General features: G+C 41.1%; 1 protein-coding gene across 2 annotated transcripts in view; it reads left to right on the forward strand.

The window, feature by feature from the left end:
• Nucleotides 1–22,995, forward strand: part of Sh2d4b (SH2 domain containing 4B) — a 99,228-nt gene that overhangs the window by 33,557 nt on the left and 42,676 nt on the right. For both annotated transcript variants that reach the window (XM_046450242.2, XM_046450244.2), the window contains 3 exons: nt 4,520–4,679; nt 5,772–5,919; nt 19,346–19,493. In XM_046450242.2, the coding sequence (XP_046306198.1) occupies nt 4,579–4,679; nt 5,772–5,919; nt 19,346–19,493 (397 nt within the window). In that variant the 5' untranslated portion in view covers nt 4,520–4,578. The remainder of the gene's footprint in view (nt 1–4,519; nt 4,680–5,771; nt 5,920–19,345; nt 19,494–22,995) is intronic.

Genomic DNA, 22,995 nt, shown 5'->3' on the forward strand with positions numbered 1-22,995 from the left:
AAACCTGCAAGTTTTCTTCTGAGCTTACTATGAGATGTGTGCATATGCACATTTCTTGCATATTTCTTGCTGAATTCCCCCCACCCCAAATAATGTGTCTTTTCAACGTTGATTTCCTTAAAGACTCAAGGGTTATCTGGGAGATATTTTCTAGATTATAGAACAGTTAAAATTTTTTATGACTATTTCCCCCCACTGTCTTCTAATTTGGGGTATTATTATTAGGGAATATGGCCTATAAAAATTTTCTCATAACTATAAGAGCAAAAGAAAAGTATATGCTCAGTGTTTAAGAAATAAAGTTCTGTTGGGCATTGTGGCACATGCCTGTAATTCCAGCAGCTCTGGAGGCTGAGGCAGGAAGATTGCAAGTTTGAAGCCAGCCTCCCAATTTAGCAAGGCCCTAAGAAACTTAGTGAGACCCTGTGTCAAAATAAAAAGGATATAGTTTAGTGGTAAAGCACCAATGGGTTCAGTCTCTGGTATCAAAAGAAGAAAAAAAAATTCTGTAATTATTAAATAAAATTGAATCATTCAAGTCCTATATATCATTACTTTAAAAAATCTGTTTGACCCACTGACTTCTGAAACAGATGTAGTAAGTGCCCACCAGGAGTTTATACACATTTTCAAATTCTTCTTGTATTTTTGGTGTTTTTCTTTTATGCAGTTGGCTGTTATGTTGCTTGTTGTATAAAGTTTTATGACTGTTATATCTTCTTGGCGGGTTGCAACTTTTATTATCACACAATATTCTTCTATGTCTTGTTTACACATTTGTCCTTGAATTTTGCTTTGTTTGACATTGACACTTCTGCTTTCTTTTTGCTTGCCTTTGCACGGTCTGTTGTTGCCTCTATTTTTAACCTTTTCTTTTTTTTTTTTTTAAGTGGGTTTTCTTTAAGTAGCACATAGCTGGATTTATTTTTTAATCAATTCAATAGTCTCAGATTTTTAATAGAATTCTTTCTGCCTACGTTTATTGTGTTAATGGACATATTAAGGGTTCATTGTCTTTGCATAATTTTCTGTATCGGCTGCAGATATCTTTGACTAGAACTAACAGAACACGCAACTAATAGTTGCTTAATTAAACAAATGTCTATTAAATTGGACTTCCATGTCTGGGTTGCCTTATTTTGTTTAATAACTGCAGAATTTTATTTCTTGAGGTTTCTTGTTTTTCTCAAAGGACAAAAAGTCTGAAGATGTCCTGAAATGGGTGATTTATTTAGTTGTTCAAGATTTCCAGGGGCACATCCTGGTCTATCTTTCTGCTCAGCCTGTGATTTTATCCTCATGCTTATAAATCTTCTAGCAACCTCAAGCATCATTTCCTCAGTCTCTCAGGAAGATGCAAAGAGGGAAAGGCTTCTCCTAAGAAGTTTCATCCTGTGGAGGAGAAAGCCCTTCACTGGGGCTTCTACCAGTATCTACTTTTTTAGAAATGGGGATCTTGTCACTCTTAGATCCATCACTTGCCAATGAGAATAACATTACATGATGGGTTTAGATCCATTGTTATTTGTCCTTTGAGGCTGGGCTGGAAACTCACCTTTCCTGCAGGGGAGTGTCTCTGCTGCTCCCTGAACAACTTGGGGTTCTGTGGTGAGGGAGGATGGTGGGCTGGGGTGGATGGCGTGGAGGCAATTGATAGCATTGGCTGTGATAGTTACACGTATTTTGTTCTTTCTCTGTTCCCTTTACTTACTGTGACAGGATGGGGATGTCACTAGTCATTTACTTTTCTTCATTATTTCTTTGAAAGTTTTATAATTCTAGTAGTGATGGCCTCTCTGAATTATACCTAGTTCTCGATTACTATATTGCCCTTAATGTACTAAAAATATAACAGTGCCCTTCTATATTAGGGGGATTAATGTGCCTTGTGCAATTGATAAACCCTGACATTTCAGTACATTTACACAATGAAGGCTTATTTCTTGACTGCATTGGTTGGGTGTGGGTTCAGCAGCTCCTCTGTGTGATTTTGCTTTAGACATTGACTCATGGATCAGGATGATTTTTTTTTCTCGAAATTCTATCATCTTAGAGTCATTTATTTCCAGCTGGGTGGACAAGGGAGAAAATGCAGAAAAGACAGAAGCTGCTGATCACCTCAGCCTGGAAGTGAGACCAGTCACTTCCCCTGACAATCCACAGACTAGAAGTCAGCTGTAGGGTCCCACAGGACTGAAGGAAAGCTGAGGAATGTGGTCCTTGGTGGACTAGAGAAAAGGAATGCAGGGTGGATCTAGCATGGTCACTGTCATTGATTGCCATTCTGAGCATTTATACACTCACCACCTTCTTAAAGGGATTCCAGTCACTGCATCCACCTGGAAGTCCACAGGGTCCGAGGCCCCACATTTATCTCTATAAAGTCCAAATGTGCTAAATAGATATGTCACCTGAATACCTCTCACCCTTAAGACCAACATACAGCACTAGACAAGGCCAGAATATCTCTAGGCATACTGCCATTTGGGAAAGGAGAGAGTGTGAGACCTGTTTTCCCTAGTCTATAGCATCCTTGAGTCCTGCAGGCTGGGCTCTGAGAGTTCCCCTGCCTTAGCCATGAAGGAATTCCTTGAATGGACTTGACCCCCTTGAGGAAGCTTTTTCTCCTTGATTTTTGACCTCGACCTCTTCTGGAGTGAGTGTTGAGGACCACACCCTCCCCAGATCAGCATGATCTTGAAACCCGCCTCCAGCTCACTAAAGTTGGCACCCAAGAGTTGTTTGAGTCTTGAACAATCAAAGGCTTTCTAGTCTATACTCCAAAACTCAAAAGGCTTCTCGTCTGTTGGCTTCCATGTCCCAGGAACAATATCTAAAATTTTTACTAGTCATTTTCTACAGTTGACTTTATTTCTTTGCCCCTGGACCCCTACATGTCTCACTGTCATCTGCAGGCATCTACATTGAAGTTCTTTGTAAAACAGTTGTGAGAGTTGGCACTCAATGTACTTGGGTTAGTCTGGTTTCTCTGAGGAGCAGGAATGGGGAGGGATTCACCATGCACGGTTTTTTGTTTTTGTTTTTTTTTTTCCTCAAGGAAAATGCTTGTCAGAGAAAGAGGGCAAGGAGCTGGCTGGAGGCTGGGAGAGACATTGCCCTGCAATGCAGTCCTGACCTTGACTGAAGCAGAGAGGGAGGAAGGTTGGTTGGAGGTGTCCCAGAAAGTTTGGCAAGGAGTCCGGTGTGTCTCAGGAATGAGCCTGGTGTGCTCAGTCAGAGACTGAAGCAGACTCTGAAACATGGCCTTGGACAAACCCAAGAGCCCCAGTGAAGGGCTTTCTCCTCCACAGATGAAACTTCTTAGGAGAAGCCTTTCCCTCTTTGCATCTTCCTGAGAGATTGAGGAAATGATGCTTGAGGTTGCTAGAAGATTTATAAGCAAGAGGATAAAATGCCCTCAGTAGTAGGAGGCTGGTGAAGCACAATCTTGTGACCACCATGGAGCTTTGTGTCCTCAATCATGTATTCACCTTAGAAAGTTGACTCAGCTCTACATGAAAATACTTTAAAAGTTCCATCTCTTATAGTTGGAGCCCTCAAAGAAAAGGAGATGTTTTTCTCAATCCTATGAAGTCCCAGATTTCTAAATGGTCTCTATTCTCTCTCATTTTACTTGCAAAGCCCTGAATTCTTCTTTAGACTCATTTCCTTTTCTTGACACTTTGCCAAACGCAGCCACTAGTAACCAACACACATTACAAACTTTTTATTTCCCACCCTCTTCCCTTATAATGAAAGTTCAGGAAGCCCTGGGCCTGCTTTTTAAGTTACAGTGTCTGACATTTTTACCAAATATTTTGCTCTTCCATGACATGGATCTCCAGCCATTCAGCCTAATGGACATCACTCACCACTCAACTGAAAGTCAATGATGAGTAGTTTATATGTGTTTCAGCAGCAGCTGGTTTTTGAGATAGATCTCCATATTAGTCATAGTAATCAATGCCATCTGTTGCAGTAGGAAAACTGAGAAATCTTCATGGCTGAATCTAGCACAGGTTTATTTCTTGCTCAGGTTACTGTCTGATATAGTTCACAGAGACTCAGCATCAGGCTGCTTCATCTGGCAATCTACCATCCTTGATTCTCTCTCTCTCTCTTTTTTTTTTCTAGCTAGTGGACAGGAAGAAGAGACTGCAGAGAAGGTTCACCACCACCCACTGCCACAGCCCAGGAGTGACATAAGTCAGTTCCTACAGAAAGTGCCTCACTGTTATCTATGTTCTCTTTGATGAGGATTTTAGGAGAGCTCAGTCACAGACACCTTGGGGACCTGCTCCTGCTGGCTGGCTTAGCTATTGTGATGCTCCCTAGGGGAAGAGGGAGGGAAGGAAGAGAGGGTCTTGGACCTGCCTTTAGGCAGTATCTCTCTGGAATCGTATTTGTAGATGACACTGCTCTGCTATGAGGGGTGTAATGGTTGTGTGCCATTTCCTAACGAATGGAAATCAGATATGTTTCTTTTTCCTTCTTTATTCCTTCTCCTGTTGTGAGGTAGCAAGTGACAAACACATCCAGTGGCTCTTGGGAGAAGATGGTGAGGTCTGGGTCTGGGTCATGGGTGAAGGCCCTGGTGACAAGCCTTATGAAGAGATCTCCGAGGAGCTGATTGCAGAGAGAGCGCGGCTGCAAGCACAGAGGGAAGCCGAGGAGCTCTGGTGAGTGGTGCTGGGGCAGGAGGGGTGTTGGTGTGACCTGAGCACACAGCCTTGGGGTAGGTACAAGCCAAAGGCCACAGGTTGTGGGTAGGAGGTAAAAGGTACCATCTGACTGGCTGTTTTGAGCTCTGCTAAGATTAGGGGACCAAAGCGTCAGTGTCTTGCATCAGGCAAAACTGAGGGTTCAAACCCTGGCTCTGCTAATTACTAGTTAGCTGATTGGGTCCCCAGTTTTCTCATCAGTAACATAAGCCTAACAATGCCCTTCCGATGTGCATGTAGTTGGATTCATCTTGATTGTACATACAACATGCTTTGGCTCTTTCCTGTACTTAATTGTCAGGGGGACAGTATAGCAGTTTGGATTGACTTTTGTTGTCTGTTCCTCTATACATCATCCACGTTTCTCACACAAGATGGACGGTTGAGTCCCAGGTGAGGTTAGAGTGAGACTCTCATAAATAATTAATTTTTTTTTTTGCCAAACTTGGAAATCCATGTGAAATTGACTCCGACATCTCCCCACCACCAATTTTGAATGACAATATTTTAATTGTAAGCTGCAGAAGCCCGTAAACAACACGGAAAACTATAAGGAACAGATTAAATAGATTATAGAATGACATACCACCTAAGATAACTACAGTGAGCATTTAGGTGATACATGCTCTGTAAAGTCTTCACCTTGACAAATTGGTGAATATAAATCCACAAAACTATTTAAGATTACTGTATAGTATTTGAGAAATACAACTTGTTGGTCCTATTGACAGACATTTGAGTTATTTATTATGTTATAAAAATTCTCCAATGAACATCTTCTTCATACATCTGTGTATACTTGAGTGAGAAATGGGTTTTCTGAATCTTGTTTGTCTGGCTTCCAGAATGATTCTACTGATTTTAACCTTCCCATATGTGAGAGTACCTATTTCTCCCCATCTTGGCCAATGTTAACCTTTTGTTGACGTTCAATATTCGCTATTCTCTAGACCAAGGAAAGATTGTTTGTTGTTCTTATTTGAATTCCCACTGAGATGTGATCCTTGAGTTTTTCACTCAAGCTGATTCCTGCTGGTGCTCTCTTGGAAGGAAACAGAAGGAGGCAGAGATCACCAAGAAGTTCCGGGATGCTCTAGCCAATGAGAAGGCCCGGATCCTGGCGGAGAAGTGGAAAGTGGAGATGGAGGACCGCAAGGCTGCCAAAGTCCTGGAGGAACGCATCCACGAAGAATTCAAGGTGGGCCGCTGCATGGGGCACCTGTGTGGTGGCTCTTGCTCTAGCTCTAAGGCCATTGTGGCTGATCTCTGGTTTGGATTTGACCTTGGCCATTGGTTGGTACTGGGCGCTTTATGAAAATAGAAGAAGGAACTTGACACATCATTTGGTCCCATCCATCTCTTGCAAGATGAGGAAACTGAGGGTCAGACAGAGGAAGAGAATTGCCAAGGTCGCATACAATAGAGGTTGGGTCAGAACTCAGGTCTTCTGCACCTCAAACCAAGGATCCTGAAATGAGGGCTTTGAGAGAATTGGGTTTCTGGTCAGACCAGCCTGGAATCCTATTCCAACTTTACTATTATTGCTTTATGACCCTGGGAACTTACTGAACTTCTCTGAGCCACCATTTATTTTTCTTTTTATGAGGATTGAAAGCAGCTCTTCTCTCTCTCTCTCTCTCTCTCTCTCTCTCTCTCTCTCTCTCTCTCTCTCTCCTCTAGGGGAGGGCCTTATTCATAACCTGCATGTCTACTCGTTCTGAGAGCCTTTGCAATTGGTAAAGGAGGTTTACTGCCCTCTGATAGGAAGTTTGAATTACCTGAAAGTATACTTTTTCCTGATTCCTATTTTAAGAGTTTAATTTTTTCCTAGAGTAGCAATATATTTTACTGGATAGAAAACAAAATATAGATAAGCAGAAAATTGAAAATAATAATCATGCTAAATCTCAACGTTGTGTTATTTTGTAACTTGTATTGTCAAAGATAAGCACAGCCAGACTTAGTTAGAGCAGTGAAAACAGTTTTTTTTTTCAGTAACTGCTGACAATAGGGGAAAGAGTTGAGCCCCTTCTGATTCATGTAGAGGGGATGTGGATGTTTGGGTGAAGGAGGGTGGTGGAGAGCAGGTTCTCCACAGAGTCAGAGAAGAGAGAAATTATAAAGGGCCGGCCAGGGCCAGTGAGCATTGGGTTAGGCAGCTGTGTCTGCTAGGTGGCAGCTGGAATCAGGATTCCACCTTCCCATGGAGGAGACCGAGGCCCTCTCCTTCCAGATGATTACATTTCTAAGGCATGGCTCTCAAGTTCTTGAGAGAGACACTTCTGAGTTGTAGGAGACACATATTCACTACTGTAAGCTCCTTTTAGTAAACACTCTAAGAAAGGGCAGTCAGGGGCTGTCACTAGGTACAAGCAAGATCAAATAGTACGCGATTGCTCTGGCAGTATTGAGCTTTCTCAGGCAGCCACTTAAGTAGTGTCTGGAGTCACCTAGGGACATGGTCTTATGGGCTAGGAGCCAGGCTAGAGTTTGGTGTAGCCTCTGAGTGCAGGAGTTTGGAAGGAGTTATTATGTTTCTTCTGAGAAGTGTCTATATATTCATTGTATTTGCCCATTCAAAAATCTTTATCCCTCCATAATGATTAGATAGTGAAGACATGGGTTTTTAAAATTGTTTTATGTTGACAATATTTTTCTCAGTAGTTATTGTATTTTTCTTAGTCTTGGTTGTTTTCAGATGTACAGAAGCTTGGGATTTTTATTAACCAAATCTATTCATCTTTTTCTTTACCATTTATTTCACGCTCAGTAAGATCTGTACCATCACAAGCTTATAAAAATATGAACCTGCACTGTTTCATGTATCTTTTATGATTTTATTTCTCTGCATTTAATTCTCCTTCACTTTGGAGAGTGCTATGATATAGGGCTCTAACTTTATTTTTTTCAAAATGATTAGCCAGTTATTCCAATATCATTTATTATATAATCTGTTCTTTCCATTTCTATTGGACTTTCTGCCTTGATTAGATTTTTACTTTTTACTTACTTCTGGATCTCTTCATTTTCTTCTATGAATTATTATTCTTGAGCCAGACTTACTTAATTATTATAGCTTTAAAATAAAATTCAATATCTATTAAGGTAAGAGCCCTACCATTACTCTTCATTTTCAAAATGTCCTTGGCTAATCTCACCCATTTTTTCTGGTAGGGAAATTTTTAAATTATTTTATGGCTATCCCCCTCTCTCTACAATAGAACTCACAGTGATTTTCACTGGAATTGCATCCATGTGATAATTATGTTTTAACAATATTGAACCACTGAATCTTCTTTAGAAATGTATTATGTTTCTCCTATTATCCAAAGCTTCCTTTTGTCTTTTTTAAAATTTTGTCAAACATCTGTAAATGCACCAGCTATCTAATTCCAAACATTCTCAAAAAATTATATAATCTTTGTGCTTCTATTTTTTGGATCTTGCTAAAATTTATTATTTCTTTGAGTGTTCCACATTTCCTTTTTATTTAAACTTTAGATTTCATATTTTTTGTTGCTATTGTGAATGAAATTGTTCCCATTATTTTTAAACCTATTGCAATTGCTAGTTATATACTATTGTTGATCTCCTGATTTACCTTTCCCAGGAGTTACAATTTTTCAGGGGAGATTCTCCTGAGTTATTAAATAAAGCAATATTTATTCTCAAGACATTTTATTTTAAAAATTGCAAACATGCAGAAAAGTTGAAAGAAAAGTAGATTGAATATTCATGTATTTTCCACTTAGATTTACCAATATTAATACTTTGCTAAATTTCTACTGTTTCTCTTACAAACACACACACACACACACACACACACACACACACACACACCATGGTTCTTTTGTTAACAATTTGAAAGAAAATTGCAACAATCATGACATTCTAACCTAGGTGTTGGCCAACTGGTATCCATAAATGGTCAGTGTTTTACTCAGCCATTTCACTGTGACCAAAAGACCTGACAAGAACAATATAGAAGAGGAAACATTTACTGGGTCTCGTGGTTTCAGAGGTCTCAGTCCATAGATGGTCAGCTCCATTCTTTGGTTCCCAATGTTAGGCTGATTATCATGGTAGAAGGGTATGGCAGAGGAAAGTGGCTGGGACCATGGCACTAGGAAGCAGAGAGAGACTAAGCTCAGCTCACACAATATATACCAAAGGCATACCCCAATGACCCACCTCCTCCAGCCACACCCTCCCTGCTTACAGTTACCACTATCAGGGGATTAATACACCAATTAGGTTAAAGCTTTCATAACCCAATCAATCCACCTCTGAACCTTCTTGCATTGTCTCACACATGAGCTTTTGGGGGACATCTCATATCTAAACCATAACAGGTCAGGTGGTAAATATTGTAGTCTTGGGGAGCTATGCTGCCTATGTCATATGATTCACTACCACTGTAGCATGATGGTAGCAACTATGGTCAGTATTGCAAACAAATGCATGTGGCTCTATTTTAACAAGAATTAATTTTATAAAATAGAGGCCTGGTTTGGCATAAGAACCTTAGCTTTCAGACTCCTGATAAAAAATCCTAAGAACTTGAACATGAGACCTGAAGAGCTACAATAATCATTATCACTCCTATTGAAATTAACAATAATACCAAAATAGTAAATCCAATCCAATCCACCGTGGAGAGAGGTCTATGTTGTTAGATTTTGTATGTGGTTATTTAAGTCTGCTGGGGAAGAAACCAGTTATTTATATATATCTCTAGCAATGATAGTCGTCACCTGCTCCATTTTGGCCACTTTCTTTCCCAGATAAGGCTGGGCCCCAGATGCCAGGAGGGTAGTCCAATGCAGCTGGGTCCTGGGCTCTGTTCACAAGGACACCAAGGGATCAAGTTACTTGTGGAGATTTTCTGTTTGATGGTGTCTCTTTGAGCCTTAATGATAGAAGGGGTGATAAATTGCGGGGTGCTCTGTGCCAGGGCTCATGAATGGGTTAGTAAGGCCCTCTGGCCTTTAGGTCACTGAGGAACTCAGATGTAGGCTTTGGTGTTATTTATGAAGAAGGCTATGATGCATTTGTTTTCATTTAAAAAATTACTAAATGTGAATGTTTCATCTTTAATAGAAATAGTCATTCAGACTCGGCATGCCCTCATTTGAAGAATCTTCAGAAATATAGGTTGTAACTGAGATCCCTGAGAGGCTGTGAAGGACAGTGTCTGTCAGGAGTGGCAGATCAACGAGCCTAGAATTGGTGGCTCCAGGTTTATGAGGTGGGGCATTTTTGTTAGATCTTTAATGCACTCTTCTTTTATCATATTGAGTTCTTCATCCTAGGAAATAGTTAAGCAAAAGGCTGAAACATTATTGAAAAGATTTCTGTGGTGGATTACAGATTCTGGTGGCAAATTCTTTGTCACTTCTCCCTTTGACAGGTGGTGGTATTTATTCCCCACCCCCTTTCCTTCAAGTCCACTGGCTTTGAGATTAGTTTTTTTTGTTTGTTTGTTTGTTTTTTTCCGGTACTAGGGATTGGATTCAGGGGTCCTTTACCACTGGGGATGTAGCCCCATCCCTTTTTATTTCTTATTTTGAAATAAGCTGAGGCTGCCTTTGAACTTGTGATCTTCTTGCCTTGGTCTTCTGAGTTGCTTGGATTACAGGCATGTGCCATTGAACCTGGCTTGAGACTAGTTTTGTTGTGGAAGATCCAAGTAGAAATGTTTCTCTGTAGCTTTTAAAATTTTTCAAATTAAAAATAATATGAATTGTGTTTGTATGGCTAAAACATTTAAACATACAAAGAGCATAGAAAATAACAAAAATATGTGGATTTCCAACTCACAAATTCCACAAACATTACTGTTTTCCATGTTTACTTTATATTGAAAAATAAAAAAAACAATGTTGCTAGAACTATTAGGGTTCCTCATTCACTATCTCCCTACCAAGGAGTGGCCACTCTTCAGAAGTTGTATTTTCTTTCCATTTTTACTTTATGATATATAAGAAGCCATATAAACATAATAACAATTTCTTACAAATTCTCTAATTCTCTATATATTCCTAATTCTTTATATAAACTGTCAAACTGAATACTCAGTTATTTTCAAAGTTTTTTCATATTAGTATCATTTAGTGGCTATGTATAATTTTGTTTGAATGAGCATATCATATTTTTTTATCCAATTCTTTCCTGATGAATTTAGGTCATTTTCAGTTTTGGTTAGAATAAATTTTAATGTAATGGTGAACATCTGTGGACAGGCTTCCTTGTACATATATGGGATTGGTGGACATGTTCTGTCTGTGTAACCTATTTCTTTTTTTTTTGACCTTACTTGGGATCAAACCCAGGGCCTGGTGATATTAGGCAAGTGCTCTTCCACTAAGCCACACCCCAGCCCACTTCGAGGACAGTCCTAAGAGATCTGCACCTTTTACTTTTGCCTCTGTTGCAATGTTCCATTTTGGGAGCTGTCTCATAGATGTCCTGTACCCTAGAGTACAATGCTGTAAGGAAACTCAAGTAGCCATGCAGAGAGAAAAAATCCATCCCAAACCCACTGAGGTAACAGTCACATCTCTGAATCCTTCTTGGCTCTGCTAGTGCATCCTGGACAATGAGCCCAATCAGGACATTCACCTCAGCTGGGACTACATGGTGCAGAAGAGCCACCCAGCCAAACCCTGCCTGAATTATTAACCTATATATTGTAAATGAATAAAATGATTGTAGTTTTAAGCAACTACATTTTCTAGTAATTTGTTACTCAGCAATAGATAACCAAAACCAGCTTTACCAAAGGGATTATGGATTGGGTGAGAGATGGTCTTGGATTATTTTTATTGTGCTTGTTTAACACTAAGATGCTAATATTTGTGCATGTTTAGAATGTACAAACAACTTTTATTAGTACTTTTCTTACTGAGAACCTAAGTGAAGGTTGTTAGGGGAGGGGAGGTGTAAACTCCTTGTTCTATAAAAGCTTATGGGGTGAGAGAAACTTTGTGAGCAACCCTCGGCCCCAGCCACACCCAGGGGACTATAAAGGGGTGCTTGCAGGAGTCTTGGAGTGAACAAAGGTGGGAAATAGAAAGGAGATGGGTGGATTGAAGAATGACCTGGTGGGGGAGGTAAAAAGCCCCTGATGGGTGAAGCCTCATAGACTGAGCAAGGTAGTTTGTGGAGCCCTTGAATGCTGCATTAAGGGGTGGACTGTCCTCTGCAGGCAAAACAGCCTCTTAACCCCAAGAGTTATGGTTGGATCAAGTTTTAAAAGCATAACTGGTAGCAATGGTATGATTCAAGTGCTAGGTTTTTTGGGAAGGGATGCCAGTTGGGAGATTTTTGCAATGCTCAAGATGTGAAGTGATGCAGGTCTGGACAGTTGTGACTATAGGAAAGACAGAAGGGCAAGGACCCAGAGAAACAGCGATGAAATCAGTGGTGTTGGCACTAATTAAATATTGGGCTGGGGGAAAGCAAGGAGCACAGACATCTGCATCTCAGGCAGAGGGATGTGCAGAGGGTAGCCTTCTCCTGCCAGGGAGAGCTGGGCAGGAAACACAGGCTGAGAGAGAAGAGAGCCTTCTGAGGTTTCTACCACACAGAGGGTGACAGGCTGGAAGCTGGAGGCTGGAGGGGAGGAGAGAACCTGGCTGAGAAACCTGGTGGTGAAGGGAAGTTGGCTAGCCTCATTTGAGACAGCTTGTATTGGGCATGTAGGCAGGTTGGGCTGATAAAGATACTTGGAAATCTTTCTGTTGTGGCTGGTGCCATTCAAATGTGATTTACATGCTCACCAAAGACTCCTTTAGAAAAAAGGAGATCTGAGGCCAGGTATTATTTGTATTCCCCCTTACCCTTCTCCTCTCCTGCCCCCTTGTTAACTGTAAGACTGCTTCCAGATGCTGCTCTCTCTGCTCATGACCACAGAACAAGGCTCAGTGAGACTCCTGCTCCCTCCTTCTCCCTGGATCCTGTGACCTTCCTTCTCCACTTTCAAGTCTTCTACCCATTCCCCACCTCTTCCCAGTTTCCTTGATAGGCACAAACATAGTTAAGAAGTTCTTTAACTTCTCTCCATTTTCTCTGCCAGGCCACTCTCTTGTTCTTTTCCCCTTTAAGGTTAGAGTTTATTTTGGCCACTGAATGACATCCTCTCCAACTGTAGAAATGGTTGCTGCCTTGTTCCCAATAAGACTATAAGTGGTAGGAAAACTTTCCACTTCTCAGTTTTCTCTTGAACATTTTAGATTTCACCTGAATCTCTCTTGTCAAGGCTAACTTGAATAAGACCATGTGATCTACTTACCCTTTCCCTTTCATGGATCCTCACAAACCCTGTCTCATCTTCATTGCTGGCTAATTCACTGGGCTCCTCTGCTGGGTGTTATGGGGCATCTACTATCAGGCAAGCCCAGTGCTGTGAACTGAGAAGGGAGGAATGAGTGACACAGTTTCAACCTTGCCCATTTGGAATGTATCATCCCACAAAACACAGTATTATTGGAGCCAGACAACAATGACACTTTCCAGAAAAATAATTTATGTCTTTGACATTTTCCATTTTGGTGAGGCAGACCTGGACCTTGGAGGGCTCCTTGGGTGTATGTGAGTGATGGCTTCTCAGGAAAAAGAGGATTGTAGAAGCTGGACAGCTCAGAGGGGCTGGTGCAGCCAGAACAAGGCTGAATCATTCCTGGGTAGAATGGGAGTGTTTGCATAGCTTCCTCTTGGCTCTGTTGGCCTTTGGCTGCTAAACCTAGTAGGTAAGGCGGACTTTTCTTCAGAGATCTCAATTTGGCCAAAGGATTCTGATAGTTGCAACAACAATGAGAATTTTTGAGCAATTTCAGCTATGAGAGTTGAGTCAAGACCTCAGGAAGAAAGATGCAATTCTGTTTATTTGTGATTGCAAAATGTTTTGTTGCTCCCATCTTTGCGAAGAGCCTGCCTCTTTCACAGGAAGCAGCCAGTCATTCTCCTTTGAGAGAGAAGGTTGCTGCAGACCTCTGGCTTCCTGGGTGGTGTCCCACTCTCAAGGGGGAGAGAACTGGGTGAATAGTCGTTCACCATTTTACATTCTGTTTCATGTTAATTACAGCTGGGGGAAGTAGGAACACTATGTTGTAATTGGAAGTGAAGTTCCACTTATTCACTGTACAATAGTCACAACCCTTCTCTAGGGTGCAGTCTCCTTGTTTGGGGCTGAATTATGCTTCCCCCACCGGAAATACATATATTGAAGTCCTAACTCCTAGTACTCTAGAATGTAGCTCTTTTGTATACAGAACTAAAATGAAGTCTTTAGGGTGGGCTGGGTTCTGATCCAATATGACTGGTATCCTTGTAAGAAGAGGAAGCTTGAATGTAGACACACATGCACAGAGAAAAGGCCATATGGGGACATGGTGAGAAGGTGACCTTCTCCAGGCCCAGGAAAAAGCCCTCAGAATGAAACCAACCTGTCCACACCTTGATTTTGAACATGAATCCTTCAGAATTGTGAGGAAACACATTCTTGCTGTTGAAGCCACTTGATGTGGTACTTCATTATGGAAGCCCAGGGTGAAGCCCTGGCTCTGACAGGTGCCAACTGTCCCTATTTATCTTCCCTGAGACCCGGTTCTGCCTGGAAGATCTGAAGTACTGTGTGGAGGTTACCATGGCTGTGCCCTGTGGACTGAGTGATACCAGGGAGCCCGGGGGGAGGGAGCAGAACCCACTTTGAAACCGTGAGGGGCTGCTGAGCCAGCGTGCAGGAGGCTGCTGAGAGGCTGATACAGATGAAATCAGGCTTTGAGGTAAAACTCAGCAGATTTCACTTTGGGGTCTTAGAGACTTGGGTTCCAATTCTGTATCAGTCAATAACTCTGCTCCGGTGTTTCCCACATCAAAATCAACCCATCCCATGTCTATCATAGCCCCACGTTAACCTCCAGCTGTCACTTCTTTTCTGGGCTCTTTTTCATGGGAAATGGACATCCTGAATGGGTTGTCTGTGGTCCTCTCCACTCCTTCCTGGTGTCATCTGGATGGCTGCCCCTCTGCTGGACTAGGACTGTTCTTGTGAAACTCTCCGTTGCCTCCAGTGGCCACGCCCAGCAGACTCCTGTGATTTCCTTATCTCTGCAAAGCCTGAGCAGCCTTCAACTCTGTTTGCCAGTCCCTGTCCCTTGAAATGCTCTCTGTCCCTTCTGGGTTTTCCTCTTCCCCTTGGTCTTCCTTTTCAGTTCTCTTTTCTGGCTTTGACTCTTTCTCTCAACCTTTAATTGATGGAGTGACCCAAGACACTCTGATTGTCTTCTCTTAATCTGCTCTCTTTCTGCCGGAGTCACCATTAGGTTCCATGGCTGAGGAACATCATTCACACCAGGTGACTTCTTCATCAGTCTCTTCAGACTGATGTTCCCCTAATCCCCAGGCTCAGCATTCCACTGTCCTCAGGAACCTCTGGGTGTCTGAGGGCACTTCACACTCTTTCAACATAGAATTTAGACTTTTTCAGTTCCAGCACAGTGGGTAACTCTGTTTTAAACAGGCCAGCCTGGCTTGCAACACCGGCCCTTTGCTCTTACAATTCCCTCTGCCTGGAAATTTCTTCTCCCCAATACCCACTTGCTTGTTATTAAGGTCTCAGACCAGATGTCACTCCTGAGAAGTCTTCTGGTTGCACCATTTAAAGTAGCCTTCTAGACTCTTCATTTACCCAGTTGTGATTCTCTCAACATTGGTTGTTATTTTGTGAAATTTCTTGACTTTTCATTTATTTGTTTAGTGTTTTGCTCACCTCTAGAAAGCAAACTTTGAGCCAGTGGGGACTGTCTTGCTTATTGCTGTATCGCAGCACCTTGAGTAGGCTTTTGAGCCTCTTAGGTGCTTCATAAGTATTTGATGAATGATTAAATGAAGCCACTTAACTTCTCTTGTCCTTGATCTCTAACTCTTTGAGAATGGATAATTAGTAAGTGGGAACTGTGTCTATTTAAAAAAAAAATTGATCACTGAATTGGAGGAAAGTTCTCCATCTAAATCATTTCAGAAGCAACACAGTTTTGTTTTTAAGATGAGGGATTAGAAGTTCAGTTATTTCCTTTTAAATTCTTATTTGATCCATTAAAATACTCCAAGGACCTGAGAAAAATTGTAAACCACAAGGATTGGGAAAATGAGATAAGAAAGAAGAACAGATGAGAAAATGTTCCGGAAGGTCAGCAGTTGGAGGACTGGGAAAAGGTGGTGAGGGCCTCTCTGGGTGCAGAAAGAAGTGAAGGTAGTGAGCAGGTCAGTCCATAGCCCCCGGAGGTCCAGGACTTGGAGGTACCAGCTACTGCAAAGGACAGAGCTGAGAACATGGAAAGGGCTACAAGTTTCTGTATGGAGTGGCTGGACCCAAATGTCCCAATTTTCACCTGTTTCTTCCAAGATATTATATTCCTCCAGGACTAGGCCTAGAAGGAGATGGGGAGTTGAAAGGGGAGGTTTGGGGCTTGGACTAATGGGGCACATGGGCAGAGCAGGAGAGAGCCAAATAGGAAAGATGGAGATTCAATAAAAATCTGAACTCAGAGGAGGGGGCCAATAGCCAAGGTTACCTCTAGGGTATGCAGGGCTAGCAAATAATTTTTTGCAAGGTCTTTCTTCATGTTACTAATTAGGGTCACATAAAATCAGCCCGTTAGCTCTACTCTGGCAACTGAAACTTATGTGAACTTGTGTTAAAAATTCTATATTTTTTGACACAATCTATCACTTGTTAGGCCACTTTTTCAAAGCAGGATCCAGGCTGACTTCACTGAGTGTGAATTCTGGAGTTCCCTGGGGCATCTGGTCAACCTGTTGCCAGGTGGTCGGAGAGAGGGTTAGAGTGCTCCATGAAGGGAAGAAACAGGAACCAGGATTCAGACAGGACCTCATCTGGGCACAGAGCAGCTTTCCTGAAAAACTCTGCTGATTTTCTCAATTCTAGGGGGACTATTTCTGGATATACCTTGCAGGGAGGGCTTGGTGAGGACATTTACAAAAAAGGCACTTCAAAGCATAGGCTTCCATGAAGCATGGGGCCCAGGTTAGAGCCCTCCTGGCTTGGGTGAAAGGTTAGTCCTATCTGTAGGCTGCTCCCCACTGACTCCTGGAATATTGGTCATCAGACATCACCCAGGAAAGAGAGGAGAAGACCCTGAATATTCTCACAGACAAGATTCTAGATTCTTACATTTGCGGATGGCTCAGTGAATGACTAGTTCCTTATCCCTTTGCTCTAGAGTGAGGTCCACCTCTCAGGGAAGCCTGGCCACACAGTGAGCCTCCCATTCAGGTTTTACCTTTCTCTTGAATATGAATGGACGACCAGTGAGTATCAGACATAGGAGGAAAGTCTCCCAGGGAAATGGTGGCAGGCACCAAGTCAAACAAATAAAAAACAAAAACACAGAGGAAATAAACCTAAATCACAGAGAGGGCAAAAAAAAAAAAAGCCTCAGAAAGATGAGCTACTGTATTTCTGAAACAAATACAGATGCAAAGAGGAGAAAGGGGCAAGAAAAGGATAGAATAGAGGGCTTGGAAATTGCAAATGCCATAGCTGAAATAAACTCACTAGAAGGTTTGGAAGATAAAGTCAGTGACATCAGCCAGGGAGAAGAGCAAAAAGAACAAGATGTGGAAAACAAGAAATGATAAAGCACTTAGAAGATCAACCAACTCAAGGAGACCAGCAGTGACAAATAGGAGTCCTATAAAAAGCAAAAGAGGAATGAGAGGAGAAGAAATGATGAAGAAATCCTAAGCAAAGATGTATTGCACTGGACAGACAAGAGACTCCACACTGAAAGCACTCCAAGTGTTCCACATCACGGATGGGAGGACATCCACACGAAGACACAACATTTAAAAACACCCAGAACATCAGCGATAAAGAGACCCTGAAGGCTTCCAGAAAGAAAAATTGATACCCTATGTGGAAAAATGACAATCAAAGTGGCAGCACCGAATGCTGGGAGACAGGGAAATAAAGTCTTTAAAATTCTGCAGGAAAAGAATTTTTAATCAAATTCTTATGCTCAGCCAAGTTAGCAGTTACAGGTGAGGTTCACATGGCGATATTTTCAGACCAGTAAGGACTCAGAAAATGTTTCTGTGCATGCTTACCTGAGAAGCAGTATGAGACATGTTATCCCAAAGCCAGGGAATGGCCAACAAAGACACAGGGCTCCATTTCAGGGAAGGCTGAGAGGGGGGTCCTGGGAAGATACATGGAGAGGAGATCTAAGCACCTTAGGTACTGGGATTGGACAAGAAGGAAAAATGGCATGCAGGGCTGTATTATCTATTATAAGAAAGAACACCTGGTTAAATATAGAGAAATATTTAGAATTTCAGTATTCAATTTCAAGAAAAAACAATTAACAACTCAGGAAAAAAAACAAAAGAGAAAAAGCCATCATATTTCCATATTTGACTGAATTTAAGATGCTATTAATTATAAAAACATGTCATTATTTTAAGAAGAAAAAAACTGTTGCCTATTAAAAAGACAAGTTGTAAGACATGTAAATTTTAGTGATTACTAAAAAGTTAAAAAAAAAGTACTTTTTAGAATTGGTGAAAATAGCACCCTCTTTGGCTTTGCGATGAACTATTTGATATTGTTATTGATTTAACTACAAATTGCAATGAGAATTCAGTTTTCTACTTTTGTTTTTGTGATGCTAGGGAGTGAACCCAGGGCCTCATGCTATCCAAGTGTCTACCACTGAGCTACATCCCTAGCACCTTTTTTTTTTTTTGAAATAGGGTCTTATTAAGTTGCTGAGACTGGCTTTGAACTTGTGATTCTCCTGCTTCAGCCTCCTGAGAAGCTGATATTACAGGCATGTGCCACCATTCCCAGCAAAACAAATACAATTGCAACTTTTTTTTTTTTTTTTTTGCAGTGTTGAACACTGAACCTAGGGCCTGTCACATGCCTAGGCAAGTGCTCTACTATTGAGCTGCACACCCCAGTCTGCTATTTTGCATTATAAGCCTTTCTAAGCTCATGATGCATGTTTAACATATACATGCTATTTTCATACAAATAAAAGAAACATTCACGTGGATGTATGCACATGCACACATGTGTGCGCACAGACACACACAAACACATACACACACACACACAGATACACACAGGCACACACAGACCTTTCTGGAACTTGAAGGTGAATTAGAAGTGGGAGATTCAGGGCTCCTAAACCTATTCACTTTTGGAAATACCTTTTCCAGATTTAAGCTTAAAGCATGTTAATATCCTGCTTAATGGGCCTCCAGGAAGACTAGGTGGCCCTCCTGTCCCTTCCTTCTTTCTGCCCCAAATGAAAGTAATCCAAGGATGATCCAAGACCTCTGATCTTTGCAGAAAAGCTTTTGGCCCAGAGTCCTCTGATCTTTGTAGAAAACTTCAGAATTTTCCTATGGCTCCACATATTTTAACCCATTTGATTCTTACCAAGTGTAAACTTCACTATTTCAACTGTGTAGGGAATGAGACTGGAGTGGCCACTACTGTCCTATCCCATCCTGAGATAGCTCAGCCCTGACCTACTGCAGATTCAAAGAGATACTTCTTCATTCTAATGTTATCTGTCTCCATGATGTTTTAGAGGAAAGAGGAAGAAGAGAGGAAGCGAGGAGAAGAGCAGATTCGCCTTCAGGAGGAACAGAGAGCGAAGGAGCTTTACTGGTCGCTGAAGCAAGCCCAGCTGCGTTGCCAAGCCAGCGAGAAAGAGGAGCAAGAGTGGGAAGAACAGTGTGAGTTGAGCTTGGTTCCTGGGGCCAGGAGACCCCTGCCTTCCCCACCCTCGCTCCACTCCTCCACTGTTCATTGGCTTAGCCATCATTTTAGTTCATTCACATTTCACAAATCTTTCCCAGGGCTGACCATGTGCATGATCTTGCTAGGTATGACCCAGAGCAGAACAGTGAGTGTCATGCTTCAGGAGCTAATATGTCCATTCTGGAGATTTCTTACGTTAAAAAAATTAAATGCTACTTTTACTGAGTTGCCAGTAATTTCCCAGATCTATGCCTGGTATTATGGTTTAGTTTGTGGCATTCCCCAAAAGCTCACATGTGAGACAATGCAAGAAGGTTTGGAGGAGAAATGATAGGGTTATAACCTTAAGCTAATCAGTGAATTAATTCCTAGTAGGATTAACTGAGTGGTAACCAAAGGCAAGTAGGTTGTGGCTGGAGGAAGTGGTTCATTGGGGGCATGGCTATTGGGTATATATTTTGTATCTGGAGAGTGGAGTCTCTCTCTCTGTGGTTATTAATCATCATGTGAGCTGGTTCCCTCTGCCACACTCTTCCTCCAGGATGCCTGTTCATCTTGAACCTGGAGGAATGGAGCCAGCCACTTATGGACTGACACCCCTGAAACTGAGGGCTCCCAAATAAACTTTTCTTCCTCTGTAGTTGTTCTGGTCGGGTCTTTCAAGTCGAAGAAGTGAAAAAGATGAATAAAACACCTGGGGATCCAGAGATAAGGAATCATGGTCCTTATAAAGGAGGGACTCACCAATCAGAGCCAAGATAGGGAGCTTTGAGGGAGGATGTACTACATACCACTGGAGCACTCAGTGGCTGCCCTGGTGGGGTTCCAGAGGGTGAGGCATGACATGAGGCTTGTTAGTTGCCTAGGAATTACTGAGGCAAAGAGAGCCCTTTAGATGGAGGCCCAGCATGTGCAAAGGCATGGGGACAAAAGGAATGTGGCAGAAGTGTGGGGTGACTGAAGCTTGGAGAGTTTCAGGAGTGAGAAGTCAAGTGAGAAAGAGAAGGTGGAGCCAGGTTTGAAGAGTGTTTTTTTTTTTTTTTAAAAAAAAAAAAAACGAGACAGGGTCTTGCTATGTTGTCCAGACTGGCCTTGAACTCAAGAACCTCCTGCCTTAGTCTTCCCAGTAGCTGGGATTTCAGGCACATGCTGTCATGCCCAGATGGATCATCTTTTGAAATATAAAAAATTTTAATTTTGATGAGGTCAATTTATCTATTTTTTCTTTTGTTCTTGTGATTTGTGTCACATCTAAGAAACTAGTTGCCTAATCCAGAGTCAAAATGACTTATGCCTATCTCTCTTCTAAGATTTATGGATTTAGCTCTTACATTTAGGCCTTTGATCCGTTTTGAGTTCATTTTTGTGTGAAACAGGTTCCTACTTGACCTAGTTGTCCAAGCACCATTTATTGAAAAGATTATTCTTTCAAGGGTCTTGGCACACTTGCAAAAATCAATTGACCAAAAATATAAGTATCTATTCCTGGACTTTCAATTCCATTCTATTGATCTACATACTTGTTTTTAGGTCAGCACCACACAGTCATGATTCCTGTAGCTTTGTAGTAAGTTTTTAAATTGCAATGTATGAAACCTACATTGTTGCTCTTTTTCAGAATTATTTTTTGTCCCTGTTCATATGTATTTTAGGACCGACATCAATTTTGGCAGTAATGCCATCTGGGATTTCAATAATGATTGCATTAAATTTGTGTTCAATTTGGAAGTGTTGTCATCCTAATGATATTTGGTATTCCACTCCATGTATATAGAATGCCTTTCTATGTATTTAAGTCTTATTTAACCTCTTTCATAATATTTTGTGGTTTTCAGAGTACTTTGTCCTTGTTTTGATCCCTTGTTAAATATCTTTGTTGCTATTGTAAATGGAATTAAGTTTTTAATTTTATTTTTGGATTGTTTATTGATAGCACATAGAAATGCAATTGACTTTTGTGTACTGATCTTGTATTGTGAAATCTTACTAAGCTTTTTTATGAGCCCAAATATATATATATATATATATATATATATATAGTGGTTTCCTTATATTTTCTATATAAAAGATAGTTTCATACAAGCAGAGATAGTTTTACTTCTTTCTTTTCAGTCTGGATGCCTTTGATTTCTTTTTCTTGCTTAGTTGCTCTGGCTAGAGCTTCTAATGCCATGTTGAATAAAAGTGGCAAAAGTGGGTATCTTTGTCCCTGATTTTGAGAGAAAGCTTTCAGTCCTCTTTTGCCATTAATATGATGTTGGCTGTGGGTTTTCCATACATAGCATTTATTGGGTTGGGCAAGGTCCATGTTTTCCTAGATTGTTGAGTGTTTTTATCAGGAAAAAGACTGGATTTTGTCAAATACTTTTTCTACATCTGTTGAGATGATTATATGTTTTCGTTCTTTATTCTACTAATATGGTACATTCCATGCTGAGTTTCAGATGTTGAATCAATCTTGTATTTCTGGGATAAATTCCACTTGTCTGTAGTATACGAAACCTATTGTGTGTTGCCAGATTTGGTTTGCTACAATTTTGTTGAGGATTTTTGCATCTGTATTCATGAAGGATTTTGGTCAGTAGTTCTTGTGATATCTTTGTCTGGCTGTGGTATCTGGGTAATACTAGCCTCAAAGAATGAGTTGGGAAGTGTTCATATCTATCTTTCTTCCTTTTTTCTTTTGGTACCATTGATTGAACCCAGGGGCTTTTAACCAGTGAACCACATCCCCAGTTTTTTAAAATATTTTATTTAGAAACAGGGTCTAAGTTGCTTAGGGCCTAGCTAAGTGGCTGAGGATGGCTTTGAACTTCTACCTCAGCCTCCTGAGCTGCCGGTATTACAAGTGTGTGCCACCATGCTGGGTTCATGCCTATCTTTTTATGTTTTTTGATTAGTAATTTAGTTTCTTTGCTTGTTCTGAGCCTTTTTTTCCCTTGAATAAATGTTCCCTGAATTGCTGAAAGCCTTTTGTTAATTTCTAACGTTTGGAGAGAGTTGGTTCTGATATCTTGCCAGTGTTCTTATTGTTCATAGAGGAGAGGATTTTCAGAAGTCCTTAATTCACCTTTTCTACTAATACCCTCTCAACTGATATATATCAATGCAGTGCCAATTCGAAAATACCAAGTTTCTAGGGCAGATTCAGAGACATAATGGGGCTTTTGGAGAGGTAGTTGGGTGGAAAGTATTTATTTTTACATTGAATATTTAAATTTTAAGTGACATAGCACATAATTAAGTGTAGAAAAGGAATAAGTCAGAATTGGATAAAATGAAAAGTTAATTAACTTTTTAAAATTTAACTTTAATTTTATATTTAATTAATTTTTTTCACCATGAGGCAGTTGCGGCGTTTAAGACAACCGCGTTCTTCCTGTTTCTGAGCACCGATGTCTTTGACCAGATGTTCCTAGGCCTCTTGGGCCCTGGTAGCCCCGTGAGCCTGAGCCCAAAGCAGACTCCTCACAGAAG

This window comes from Marmota monax, unplaced genomic scaffold (assembly GCF_021218885.2).
Source record: "Marmota monax isolate L192 unplaced genomic scaffold, Marmota_monax_Labrador192_F-V1.1 WCK01_AAM20220418_F8-fsc00004, whole genome shotgun sequence".
NCBI classification, from domain to species: Eukaryota; Metazoa; Chordata; class Mammalia; order Rodentia; family Sciuridae; genus Marmota; species Marmota monax.